The sequence below is a fragment of the Typopeltis vanoorti genome, chromosome 6, assembly GCF_054136105.1.
Source record: "Typopeltis vanoorti isolate ZY-2024b chromosome 6, IOZ_Tvanoo_1.0, whole genome shotgun sequence".
NCBI lineage: Eukaryota > Metazoa > Arthropoda > Arachnida > Uropygi > Thelyphonidae > Typopeltis > Typopeltis vanoorti.
In genome coordinates this window covers 25,748,072-25,762,091 of record NC_143554.1, presented here as the reverse complement: position 1 = coordinate 25,762,091, position 14,020 = coordinate 25,748,072, and the positions used below count along the sequence as shown (strand labels likewise).

General features: G+C 34.4%; 1 protein-coding gene across 1 annotated transcript in view; it reads right to left on the bottom strand.

Annotated features, from left to right (window-relative positions):
* LOC150105345 (dnaJ homolog subfamily C member 11) overlaps positions 1–14,020 on the bottom strand; it is a 245,794-nt gene that overhangs the window by 73,469 nt on the left and 158,305 nt on the right. The window contains exons 8-10 of the mRNA XM_090393933.1: positions 13,068–13,132; positions 5,747–5,871; positions 1,262–1,341 (exon numbers count right to left, since the gene is read on the bottom strand). Coding sequence (XP_090250059.1) covers positions 1,262–1,341; positions 5,747–5,871; positions 13,068–13,132 — 270 coding nt within the window. The remainder of the gene's footprint in view (positions 1–1,261; positions 1,342–5,746; positions 5,872–13,067; positions 13,133–14,020) is intronic.

The window sequence follows — 14,020 nt, the reverse complement described above, 5'->3', positions numbered from 1 at the left end:
TGATGGTCTGTACCACAATCTGCTCCAGGACAAGTATGCACATCAGGGATGCTTGTCAATGTTAGATGCCCAAGTACAGGTCCGTTGTGGATGCTTCTGGAAGCAGGTATTGGTAATAACTGATCTGTTACCATGGGCAAATTCCAACAGTCTTTCACCACAGGTGTTACATTCACCCAGACCAAACATTGGTAGGCAGTCCAAAACAGTTTCTAAGTTTTCATAGAATTTCTCACTCTCTTCTTCAGGCCTATCTGTGTGGGGTGCATAAACTACCACGATTGATACATTGGTAGGCCGAGCCTTAAGTCTAATAGAGAGTATCTTATCATTAATGGAGTTATAACCAAGAAGGCTTCTTGCCTTCTGAGCTGTCTTCAGTATCACAAGCTGCCCCATGATGTTTTGAGTCACCATCTGAGTAAAAACTAGCTTACCATCTTGTTACCTTTTGAAGTGACCTTCTCCATTCCATCTGGTCTCTGTAATTCCCAGGATGTCAATTTTATACCTATCCATCTCTTTACAGACAATCTCAAGAGTACCCATCTGTAGACCCCAAACATTCCATGTGCCTATGTAAAATTCCCTTCTAAGATTAATCTTATACCTTCTGTGTTGCTCATCGACTGTATCACTGACTTTTGATGGAGACTGTAATATACTTCTTGAACAGGACCCTCTGCCTGAGCCCTGAATTCAGCTCTGATTGTTCTGTGTGACAGCCGATGTAGCATGAGATGTGTTATAAGGCACAACCGTATTAGCATTTTGGAGTGAAGTCACTGCAAGAAGAAAGTGGTAGGGTTGCAGAGGCCCTTTCCACATAAGATGAAATAGCAAAATAGGAAAGATTCACCCCTAGCCCTCGAATACTCTAACAGCATTGGGGGGAAGGAGCAAGAAGAAAAGAAAGAAGGAAAGAAAAAAAAGGGGAGGGTCCAGGTCTACAGATAATATAACAGATATATATTACATGAAGTAAGGCATGGTCCAGCATCAGGTACCTCGGGTTTGCCATGCCCGTACTCACTATAGTGAGCCCTTGAGGCATTTTACATTTTTCCACATTAAACTGGCACTCATTATTTTTTGTGCATACTGTCAACCTATTTAATTCATCCTACAAGCTCTTTACAATGAGTCTGTGTGAATAGAAATTGAAAATATCCACTTTTTTTTTTCTTTTTTTTTTCATAGTCTGCAAGCAGTTACAAAAATCAAACCTTCATAGAGTATGTTATACAGAATGTGTACTTACTTGACAGAACCTCTAAGTTTAGTTTCTTCTTGAAACTTGTGAGTATAACTGACCATTAAAAATGTGTTTGGAACACCTAACTGTTGAGAAAAAAATCGAATAAAGAATATATCAATTTTAGATACATTACCTTTAAATAAATATATGACATATTTTTTCAGCCATTTTAATGAAACAAAACATTTATATTCCAGCATAATTTAATAACAGAAAGTAACATTTAATTATTGATATTACTTTAACATTGGTGTATACAGACTTTGGTGTGTTTAAAGACCAGTTCCTTTTAATGTTAGTTTAATGACAAACAGGTATGTTTGTCATTAAATAGGAACATGTTAAAAAATTATTATATATATATATATATATATATATGTAGAAAGTTTTTTACTTTGGGTATATACTATGTTAAAGATACCAAGCAATTTTATAAGCTAGATTTTAATCAATTAAAACCTAGCTTAAAAATTGCTTGGTATCTTTAATATATATATATATATATATCCCTAGACAATATTAATTTTATTTTTAATCAAAGAAATATTTATTAAATATTATTAAAATAAATATTCAATATTCAACCAAGAATAAAGTAGAATATTTGTACATAATTAAATATTACAAATGCATGCATTTCAATGCAAGAGGAATGGTCAGTCCAGTCAAATACATTCAATTCATTAAAAACTTATGCTTTAACTAAGTGGAATATTCAATAAAATTACTTCCTAGCAATGTGAGAGTTTAAGACAACCATTCTTATTTATGATCAGTTAATGTAGTAGAACTTCACAAATTTTTTGGCTTTTATGAAGAACTTCAATTTTGTTTCAAAAGGAATTCAATCACAGGGTTCAGTCAGTTTCTGATGTGTGTGTGTGTGTGTGTGTGTATTATCTAAATGGTTAGATAATCTAGAAACCTTGCTCTAGAGCAGCATTTCCCAAATGGTGGGTCATGACCTGGCACTGAGTCATGAAAGCTAAATGCCAGGTCGTCTAAAAAAACTCTCGAAAACCTAGGTGTTTCGTTTTGGGGTTTTCTTTTTTTTCACGAAACTCTAAAATACAAGTTAATAACGTTTAATTGGGACTAATGAATAAATAATTTAATTAATAGAGATGAAAAACACGCTCCATCTCTGCATCGCCATTTCACAGTCTCTTTGTTTGCGGTAAAGTAGCCCAACAAATGGCAAGGCTGTAAGGCAGCAACCGTGCCACCAGCCGAATTGTTTAGTGGTCTGGCGTTTGTTTTACTCGCCGGCCACATGCTCATTCTGCTTGTTCAGTTTAAGTTAAGTATCAACAGAGAGAGTGTATTTTTTTGTATTTACTGATTATGTGTGTGATACGGCACTCAAAGACATCTTCAACACAATACTACTGATGGATTTTGGACTGTCTTGCCATCAGGAGTACCCAGTTTTAGCAGAAAAAGCGATAAAATTTCTAATGCCTTTCGTCACAACCTATAAGTGTGAAACAGGCTTTTCAACACTGGTTTTTCCAAAAAATAAATATAGAAACCGATTGTAAGTCGAATCAGATTTAAGAATAAAGTTATCATCTTTTCCTCCAAACCTGAAGTTTCTAGTTAACAAAGGAAAGCATCACATTTCTCATTAATAAATTACTTGGCTTTAGTTTAATTTCTTTATATTTTTGTAAGAGTAAACGCTTCTTTATTATAATAATAATAAATGAAAACTCTATGAACATTGAAATCTGATTTATTTTACCTATTGGCAATAAAAATTTTAGTGGGTCACGAAAATGAAGTATTAAAATAACTGGGCCACGGAAAAAAAAGTTTGAGAAACCTTGCTCTAGAGACCAAACACAGAACTTTTTCACGCTGCTTAAGGCTTAAAAGAAGCCTGGTAGTCTCATTCCAGGCCAAAATATTATCTTTCTGTATTTAGATGGTAAATAATTTTGATGTTATAAGGGCTATAATCCTCATCTTATAGAGATTAGAATGAATTCCATAGTTATATATCATAATTTCTCCTCGAAAAGAAATCTATAGGTCACTTTCTAAATGATCTGCAAGAGAATATCCTCCCTTTGGTCCCTACACTGCTAATGAATACGACTGATTTTGTTTATAATATAGCAAGGTTTATCAGGTGCCTTGTTCTTGTGATTCATGGTCAAACAGGAAGTTAGCATTTGGATGCTTAAAAATCATCACTGAGAATGTAAAAGAGTAAGTACGCTCTGAAACTCTACGAAATACAAAAAATGTAAATGACTGCCTTCAACTTCCAGTTTCTGGAAGTAATCTTGTTAAACACTTCCCCAATTTATTATTTTACAATACACTTCATTAACTGCTCTGTTTCTATTCTTACTGGATATGAGTAGCAGTTCTGAGTTCACACTTGCCTCTTCCACTGAAACATGCACACTGCTGCAATGTTCAAAACCGTATGCATATTCTATTCTACTTACTTGGGATATCAGATTCTCTTACAATTTTTTTTTATTTTTAGCAGCAGCCAATTTTGAATAAATAAAAAGAAAAGGAGATAACTTATAGTTTTATTTCATATATAAACATTTCCTAAATGTATAACAAAAATGCATTATTTCTTGTAATCAGGAATTTGTTTACTAATGTTACATATAAGAGAAATCTTTGTATAGATATAGCCTGTCACAAACTATTTATTATTTCTGTAATGTAATCTTGAGAGAAGAAAATACCGAACTTTCTGATGAAATTTTCACATAATTAAAAACTGTAATCTTGTTTATAGCAAGAAACTTTCATGTCACCACCATATTACATACTGTATCACCTAGTACTGCATTTGTGGGAAGTTTGTATTTCCAAAGAGGAAGTTGAATTAGTGAGAGAGAGAATAACAGAACAGCTGTATCGTTGATTAGAATGAAGATGTGAAGACGTTCTGAATAGTTGGAAGTTTATGGAGAAATAAAGTTTAAAAGAATTCTTAAGCTAAAAAGGTGGAAAGGAGCATGATGAGGGAGTTATCCCAAAATTAACGGATGAATTTCTTTTAAACGAAACTAAGTTGTAGCACATATAAAACTGATATATAGTATCAAAAGGACCAGTTTCTCATGAAACAAGTCCTTTTGATACGTCATGCAGCAAACATATAGCAGTTAAACTGAAAAAGATGAATTCTTTTTGTGTTCAAGGACAAGGAAAAAGAAACTTCAAAATTATATACTTTGTATTTCAAGGAAGAAAAGGAACTAATATTGCAGAGAAGATATGAAAGAAGAAATATGTCCTTTCTTAAGAAAAGTTGTGTGCAAATTATCTTTTTTTTAAAATAAAACAGATATAAGCTAATTAGATTTCTATGGCTACAGTTTAGAGTGGAAGCAAAATGTGCCTTATATGTTTGAAGTTCATATATTCTCATCAAATCCTGTGATACTGAAAAGAAATCTTGCAGGGCGTTTATGTTCTTTATGTCTGATGTTAAGTTTGTGGACCCCTTTTTTCTTTAGGAGATAATTTTTTTCATCATCATCATGCAATTTCTTGATATGTAGCCTCAAGGGAGGTATTCAGATTATTATGACAGCACTACATGATTAATTTACATTATTATTAATTTCCTTTCAACAATTTTCCTGCAAATCACTATTATTCTTGAGCACTCCAATATTGTCATAACTCACATTATATGCTACTAAGACACTTCTGACTTAATCAATCTGCCTATATCCTGGTCTGACTCTGGGTCTCTTTCCTGCCATCTTGGCATCAAACATCTGTTTTGCTAACCTTTATTCACCTATTCTGGACAATCCAATGCTTCCTACTTTGTGTCATTTCTATGGAACTGACCATTATTTTTTTTTAACAAGACAATGCACTGTGTCATAAGGCTGCTGCCTGTAACTGCATTGTTTGTGGACATAAATTTCACCAAAATTGACTGGCCTTCACAAGCCCTGATCTCAACCCTACTGAACATCTGTGGAATGAACTAGGATATCAGATGAAGACAAGGGACATCTGCTCCACAACAGTCCAGAACCTCATTACATGCCTACAGGAAGAATGGTCCAAAATACCCACTGATCGCTATCATACTTGTGGAACGTATTCCCATAAGATTGCTACAGCCAAGCAGCAATCTTTAGGTGGGCACTATGGTGTCCATTGACTTCTAAGCAGTGTATAATTACATCAAAAATAAGAAAAATAAGTAGAATAAGCAAATATAAAAAAAGTTTCATACAAATATTTAAACAATAGAAGCTAGTGAAAAATTTAAATTTCTTTGCATAACTAAACTTATTTGCATACTAGGAAAAATGTGTAAAAAATTACTGAATATTACAAATTTCTTAATGTACCACATCTGTATGGCATACAGTTCCCACCAAAAAAAAAGCACTGATTATAAATAATACTTAAAAGGATCTGATAAGCATCTTCTTAAAGGCAATTTGTCTAAAATAATTTAAATTCATCAAGATATTTAAAACAAACCTGTATCGTTCCAACAAAATGACCTTTACTGGTATCCCACACTACAGTACTATTCATAGATGACTGGTGGCCAGCCTTCCACGTTAGGTAACCTATTGTGTGTTTATCTAATTGCCTAGCTAATACTGAAAAAAATATGTAAAGGGATCAGAAGTTCAGCAAGTCATACTATATTAAATAATACTCTCCTTCAATAAATACATTATCTACAATATACTTAAAGAGAATTCAAATATATGCTACACCTAATACAGTCAACTCTCACCATATCAAACTCATAGGGACTCAGGAAGTAGTTTTTTATAATGGATGGTTTGTGATCATGAATTTCATTTTTCAGTGTACTCCAGTGCCCAACTATAATTAAATAAAATAATAACAACAACAACAAAAAAAAAAAAAAAAACCTTTAATAAATATAAAAATTCTACTTTTCTTCCTTTACATTGAGATCATCTTCACGAATATATACATATATGTATGCTACAGTACATTAAAGAAATTAGAATGCACCATTATAAGCCACATTAATGTCTAAAACTTAACTTGTCTTTCATGGTGAAAAAAAATTAAATTAATTAAAACAAAATAAAAAATAATAATTACATCACTTTATGTTAATGCATTTATTCACAGCCTAGTACTGTTAATTATTTGCCTGACTTATAATTATTATAGTTAGCATGGTGTCCCTTTATTTAAAAAAATAATAAGATAAATAAAAAAGAAAAAAAAACTTGGCTCCTTTGATATTTATTTAATGAAGTTACTTTGGCTATCAAGTAACCAGTAGTTGATGTGATCTTCCTTATTTTTGTTTGTATTGATTAGTGTTACTGTAGTTTGATATTCTTGGCAATCTGAGGATGAGCACTGTTGTCTGGCTAGCATGCGCGCGCGCGTGTGTGTGTGCATGCGTGTTGACCAAAACTTGGAAATTTTGAGCTTATCATTTTTGTTTACATCTGGTTTTATGAATGTCTCACATGCCTCTTTAAATTTTCTTTTGTACCACATTCTTGTTTCATGTAATAATTGCATGCCTTGTCCAAGGAAATCAATCCTATCATGCTCTGGAGACATACCATAGGACCAAATGGAAAAGCACATATCATTACAAATTATTACATCAAACAAGAACATGGTATGAAATAAAATTTGAAGAGGCATGTGAGGCCTCCATAAAATAACCAAATTTAAACAAGAATGGCTGGCTCAAAAAATTTCTAGGTTTTGGTCAACAAAGGTATAACCCCAACAATAATGCTCATCCTCAAATTGCGTAGAGTACCAAACTACACTGACGGTAATTTATTATTATCATTATTATTATTTTATGGACAACTCCATGGAGTCCTTAAACTCACTGAGAGAAGCCTTAAACATCATACTGAGCTACCAATATTCACACAGCATCTATCATATTTTGCTTTGAAGTCATTCACAGTCATAGCACCAACAACAGACTCTGGCAAACCTAATCCACTCATCCACCACATTGCAAGCAAAATATCTAGTTCTGATACTCCTGCTAACTACACTCTTGCTCATTACCAAGGAAAGCCCGTAGTTTACCCACCACAAGACCTGCCCTAAAAATTTCCTCCATATTAATCTTATAAAAACCTTTCAGTGATTTCTGTGTCTCAATCATATCACCCATTTTCTATCTGTCAACCAATTTCTGCAACCCACAAATCTTCAACCTGTTTCTATAAGGTTCATTCCATGGATCAGCTATCATCTTGGTCACCTTTGGATCTTCTCCATTTCCTCCTCATCCCAAAGAAATCCCAGTGACCACATCTGTGCACAGTAGTGTTGAATTTTGAATGAAAATATTTTTACTAAGAAATATCTCATTCAGAATTTAACAAGAAAAAGAAAAAAACTAAAAGGGGAAATGCTTGTAAATAAGTGAAGATACCAATTTTGTTTAAAGAATTGTACCAATACAAGCTTTGTAATATTAATTAAAGGTGAAAGATGTCATTTTTTTGTAAAAGGATTATAATGTAAGAAGTTTCTCTATAAAGATATATGTTAGAGCATAATAACGAAGGATCAAAGTCCATTAACGACAACCTCGGATAAATTGTGTAGCCGACTGCTTACGTGCGAACGGCACGCGCACAATGTTTTTTTCGGGAAATCGTACGGAAGATAGGAATGAAGTAGGAGCCGGGTGCAAAAAAAAAAGAGGAAGTGTTTTGGGTGAAAGAGGGCACTAGAGATACGGGATATAAAGCGGGTTTGTCCCGCTTTATTTGTTTATTTTGTCATTAAATTATTATTATTAGCATATTTATACATAGTAATTCTTCATCATCATCATCAAATTCCTGCCATGTACCCTCAAGGGGTGTACAGGATATGACAGTACTACATGAAAAAATTACATCATTACTAACTTCCTATCTACAATTTTCCTCCAAATCAGTCTGTTACTTGTCAAGACTCAACATTATCAGATCTTATATTTCTATCGTCTAAGGCACTTTGTACCGTATCAATCCACCTATATCTTGGTCTTCCTCTGGGTCGTTTTCCTGCCAACCTGGCAGAAAACACTTGTTTTGCTAATCTTTCCTCTCCCATTCTATTTAAGTGACCATACCACCTGAGATTAGCTCTGCTAATGCATTCCTGGATGCTGACAATGTCAAGTTCTTTCCTAATATCCTCATTTTTAATATGATATTGCCATTGATGCCATCTGTTCACGCCTCTAATCTTTCTCAGGACTCTCATATCTGCGGTCTCTAGTCTTTGGTCAAGTGTTTTACTTCTGACCCAGCTCTCAGATCCATAAGTTAAAACTGGTTTGAACACTGTCTTGTATACAGCAAATTTAGTGTTCCGACTAATTTCTCTGTTATTCCATATGAATTTATTCAATTGACTTCCCAACATACCAGCTTTGCTGATTCTGTTGTCTATTTCTATATTTAATTTACCATCTTCAGTAAAAATCGTGCCTAAGTAGCTGAAATGTTTTACTTGTTCCACAGGTTCTCCATTCACAACACAGTTGACATTTTCAATGATTCTGCCTATTTTCATTGTCTTGTCTTTTTATTGCTGACCTTCATACCATATCTATTACAACAGCTATTCAATTTAGTCAGAGAATCTTGCAGACTTGTAGCAGATTTATTTAGAAGTATAACATCATCCACATAAAGCAAAGAGCTGACATTCACATCTCCAATTTTGATATCAGGTTTAATACCACTTTCCTTCATATTGTGATCCATATAGATAATGAATAACAGAGGGGATAATGTACATCCTTGTCTCACACCAGATTTAACATTAAACCATCTTCCTGTACTTTCTTCAATTCTAACTGCTGACAACTCAAATAAAGACTAAGTATTGCTTGATATAATGCCCCATTGACACCATATAACTGCAGCGTATTGAATAGCTTCTCTCTTGGCACCTTGTCATATGCCTTTTCCAAATCGACAAAACTTAAATACAGATCTTTGTTATATTCCCATGCATTCACGACTATTTGTCGTAAAGTGAAGATCTGATCCTGACAGCCTCTATTTGGCCTGAATCCAGCTTGTTCTTCACCAAGCTTTTCTTCCACAATTCTTCTCAACCGTTTCTCAAGTATGCTTGCATAGATCTTGCCAGGAACACTCAGTAGAGAAATACTTCTGTAATTCTCACATTCAGTTTTATTTCCCTTTTTATATATGAGTACTATGAGAGCTCTACACCAATCAACGGGAATTCGTCCCTTTGTCCAGGCTTTCTGAACTATGCAGTGCGGCCACTGTAAGACTTTTATATCACCATACTTCAGCATTTCTGGTCGAATATCATCTACTCCTGCTGCCTTTCCACATTTCAAGCCTTTGATGGCTTTTTCTACTTCAAGTATGGATATGTATTCCTGACTGCATGCCTGGTCAGTATTTTTTACCACTGTGCTGTTATCACTGCTTGTTTCATTTAGCAGTTTTTCAAAGTAATTACTCCATACTTCAAGGATATCTTTTTCTCCTGTTTTCATGTCACCTTTATCATCTCTAACTCCTTTTACAGCACTCTTTCCTCCATTCCTAAGCTTCTTCAACAACCTCCAGAATATTTTGCCACCTTCTTGATATTTATTTTCTATATTCTTGCCAAAGTCGTCCCATGACTTTTGTTTAGCTAGTTTTACACACTATTTAGCTTTCTTACATTTGTCTCTGTATTCTGTAAGAGTAAAAGCTGACTTATTTGCCAGGAACTTTTGATATGCTTTCTTCTTTTCCTTCACTGCCTCTTTAACTTCCTGTGTCCACCAGGGAGTTCTGATTTTTTTATCCTTGCACACAACCTCACCACATGCCTCTCTGGCAGAATCAATCAATGTTTTCTTCAGAGTTTGCCACTGAATCTCCAAGGTTTGATTCCTGTTCTCAAACTCTTTCATTTTCTTTTCAATAATCTTTGTGTATTTTAGTGTACAGTTCACATCTGAGAGCTGCTCAACTTTTATTCGCTTTAAAACTTTCTTACATGTTATTCTTTTCAATATGAAATTCAATTTTATCCTGCTCAAGACTAAATAGTGATCACTTCCAATTTCAAATCCTCTGTACACTCTGGTGTCCTGCACCAGGGAGAAAACATCACTATCAACAATAACGTAGTCAATGAGACTTTTCTTATTCCTTGCCTCTTCTCTCCATATGAATTTGTGCACATTTTCATGTTGGAACATGGTGTTAGTAATAAGTCCATGTCCTGAGCAGAAATCCAACAGATATTTGCCATTATTATTAGCTTTGATCTTTTCTCCAAATTTTCCCAAAATATTTTTGTATGTCTCACAATCATTTCCTACTCTGCTATTTAGATCCCCAACAAGGACCAACTTTTCATTTTTCATTGTGTCAGTTGCTTTTTCTAAAGCATCAAAAAATTACTCCACTTCTACCTTAGTAGAACCTTCTGTGGGACCATATGCACAAATAAATCTCATTGTCCAGTTCCCCATTCTCATATTTGCCCACATTACTCTACTTGAGACTGACTGCCATTCAAGAAGATTAGCCTCGTATTTTGTGTTGAATACTATGGCTACTCCTTTTCCTTGATTGTCATTGCCTGAATATAACATTTTGTATTTATTGCTCAGCAAGATCTCACCAGTTTTGGTCTTTTTTGTTTCAGTCACCCCTGTTATGTCGATCTGGTATTTATCTAATTCCTCAGCTAGCTCCATTTCTTTGCCATTCACACTTCTTACATTGATAGTACCGATCTTTAACTCTGGTGTTGTTGAGTTGGGGTTTGTTTTCAGATTTGTTCCAGTAGCTGACTTTTCGCTGTTCGCCCTGGTTGCCTGGCGAAAACAATGGGGGCCTTGTTTAACCGGGCGACGCCCCAGCCGGCATGAAATTTTGTCATGTTGTACCATAATTTTTTATTTTGGTTTAACCAATAAGAATACAATTTGGTCGGCTAAATCCCAAATTGCCAGCCCATTCTCGTTCGTTCAGTATCAAAGTAGATACCCTACAGGGTGCACCACGAGAAGGTGAGGATTGGACATTAGGTCAGAAGCCCTGGTCGGTTCTCCGCTTTCCTTTAAAGGCTATGTGGAGGTCTCCTCTCAGTTATACAGCTTTGACCCTTAAGCACCCCTTTTCTCCTTGAATTCCCTCCATAAATTTTTTCCTTTTTTGAAACTCCTGCCTAATGATGGTATTCATCCATTTAACTCCCACTTGATTTATTCTCCTGACTCTAGATTATACAGTCTGCTATCACTTCCCTCAAACACTCCTGCCCATGCACTATTATGCACTATTAACATTCAGCCCTTGCAATGCCATGGCACTAATCCAAGCAATCTCCTAAGTTTGTTATACTTACCAACCCTGTAATTTCACATATACCTCTCTTAATTGAAAATCCCACAACTTCAGCTACCTCCAAGTTCAAGACACATGATCACTCTCACCAAATGGTGGTAATGTGGCTATACTGGTTACAGACAAATTCTCTAATGCAATTACTAGATCTAGCATTCTCAAACCCCTAGTATATTCCTTCATGTGTTGCCTCAGGTAATTATTCCTTATTAACTGCATAAATTTCATTTCCATTTCCTTCCTTCCATGTGTCCTTTCCTCCTTCCAAGATATGGTCCCATAGTTGAAGTCCCCATTATAATTACCCACCCACCCTCTATAGTTTGTTATACTTACCAACCTTGTATACCCCTCTTAACTGAAAATCCCACAATTTCAGCTACCTCCAAGTTCAAGACAAAAGACTCATGGAGCTTATTTGTCAATGTATACTATCCCCATCATCCTTTACGTTCTGTGGTCTACAGAAGCAATCAACTGTACCAACTATACAAACAGAAATAAGGAAGATCCCATCAGCTATTGGCTACCTGAAAGTAGGTTTTTTTTTTTTTTTTTTTTAAAGTACTCTAGGCTAAATACAATAACTATACTTAGCTGTGAATGAATGCATTAATATAAAGTGACAAGCGTAAATAGGAATTTTAAGATTAGCCGATATGATTAAATATTTATTTTTTGCTTTATTTTTAATTATTATAATTATTTTATTTATTTATTTTTTGCCAAAAGAGGTCAGGCTAGGGAAGATAATTAGATTTAGACATTATGTAGTTTATAATAGTAAGGTGCCAGTTGCTTTAACACATTTGCTGCCACGCTACTTCGGCATAGCTGTTCCCGTACGCCGAGCAATTTCACTTCTTCAAGGTCAGTACAGTAATCTCGTTGCTGGTGATAAGCGTCCTACGAGTATACTCATAGTTGGCTTGTGCAGAGCATATACCTTCTATGAGAATACACAGTTTTGATGCTAGCTCCACAAGCCAAGCATTTTCACTTCTTCAAGGTCAGTACAGTAATCTCGTTGCCGGCGGTAAGCGTCATACGAGTATACTCGTAGCTGGCTTGTGGGGCTGGTTTACGAACTACGAGTATACTCGTAGTTGGCAGCGAACGTGTTAATGTAGTATATATGTATGTACATGTTAGTAAAGATAACTTTAACACACAAGTCAAAACATAGAATTGTAATGTTATTAAAGTTATCTCAAATGGTAGATAGAGCTAATATAATGAATTCCATTGAAGAAAGCAGTTGTACACTAGAGCTTTGGCCAAGCTTTTTTTGGGATCTGCTATTATGAGCACTGGCTGTATTTCCTTACAAGAGCATTCAGTTTCTGAATTTTTCAAATCATATTATAGTATGTTTCATTACATGGATACATTTTGAAATTAACTAATCATACATACAGAAAATAATAAATGCTTGCCTAATTGTGAACCAGGTCTGATTCCCAATGGTGTGAAATGACATAATCCTTGAAAAGTAGCAAAACTGCAAAACAAAAAGATAATTTTTTTACTTTGTAGTGAAGTTAATATCATTACTTATCACACAATAAGTAATCTGTTCCCATAACTTAGAATTAGGCACTAAAAATTAAAACTAAAGAAGTTTTAAGTTTATGCCATAAAATTAAAACTTCTATGTGAATTATAAAATGGTTCAGTGCTGAAGATTTCAGTAAATGCTAAAAATAACAAACCAGCCAGATATCGAATTTAGAGACACAGGTAAGCATCTACAGCTAATGTATAAGGGATTATACTAATTTGATACTAGTGTATGCAAAGCAGCAAAAATTTACACACTATACAATAATAAGAACTACCTGTATATAACTTAATCTGTACAATGCTGATAATTTCAATGAAATGTCCATTGCAAGAAAAGAGAGATGAACAATGACAATTTTAATCCTGCTAATGGGATATTACTTTCACTTGAGCACAATCAGGGAACAGAATATATGGTGAGAAATAAAATGGAATTCAGATATTCCTGTGAAAAAGTCATATTTGGATGAATTATTATACATATAGTAAGTGTATCTAACAGTAGTTATATTTAGATACTTCATTTTATACTTAACAGTATAAATGCAACACCAAAAGAACAAAATAAATCAAATTATTTATCAAGATACAATATCTCACTGGATTCCACAAACATCTTCAAAGACCAAATACTTGTCACTGTCACTGTACAAAGATCACTCAAAGTTCACATGCAGTTGCTAAACAACTCAAATTATTTTCACGATAAGCCAGACCCAACCAGAGAGCACAACGATTGAACATTAGTTTTTTTTTTTTTTTTTTTTTTTGTTACAATCTGAAATTTGGCTACAACTATCTGACTGTTGAGTGCCCTGATTTGTGT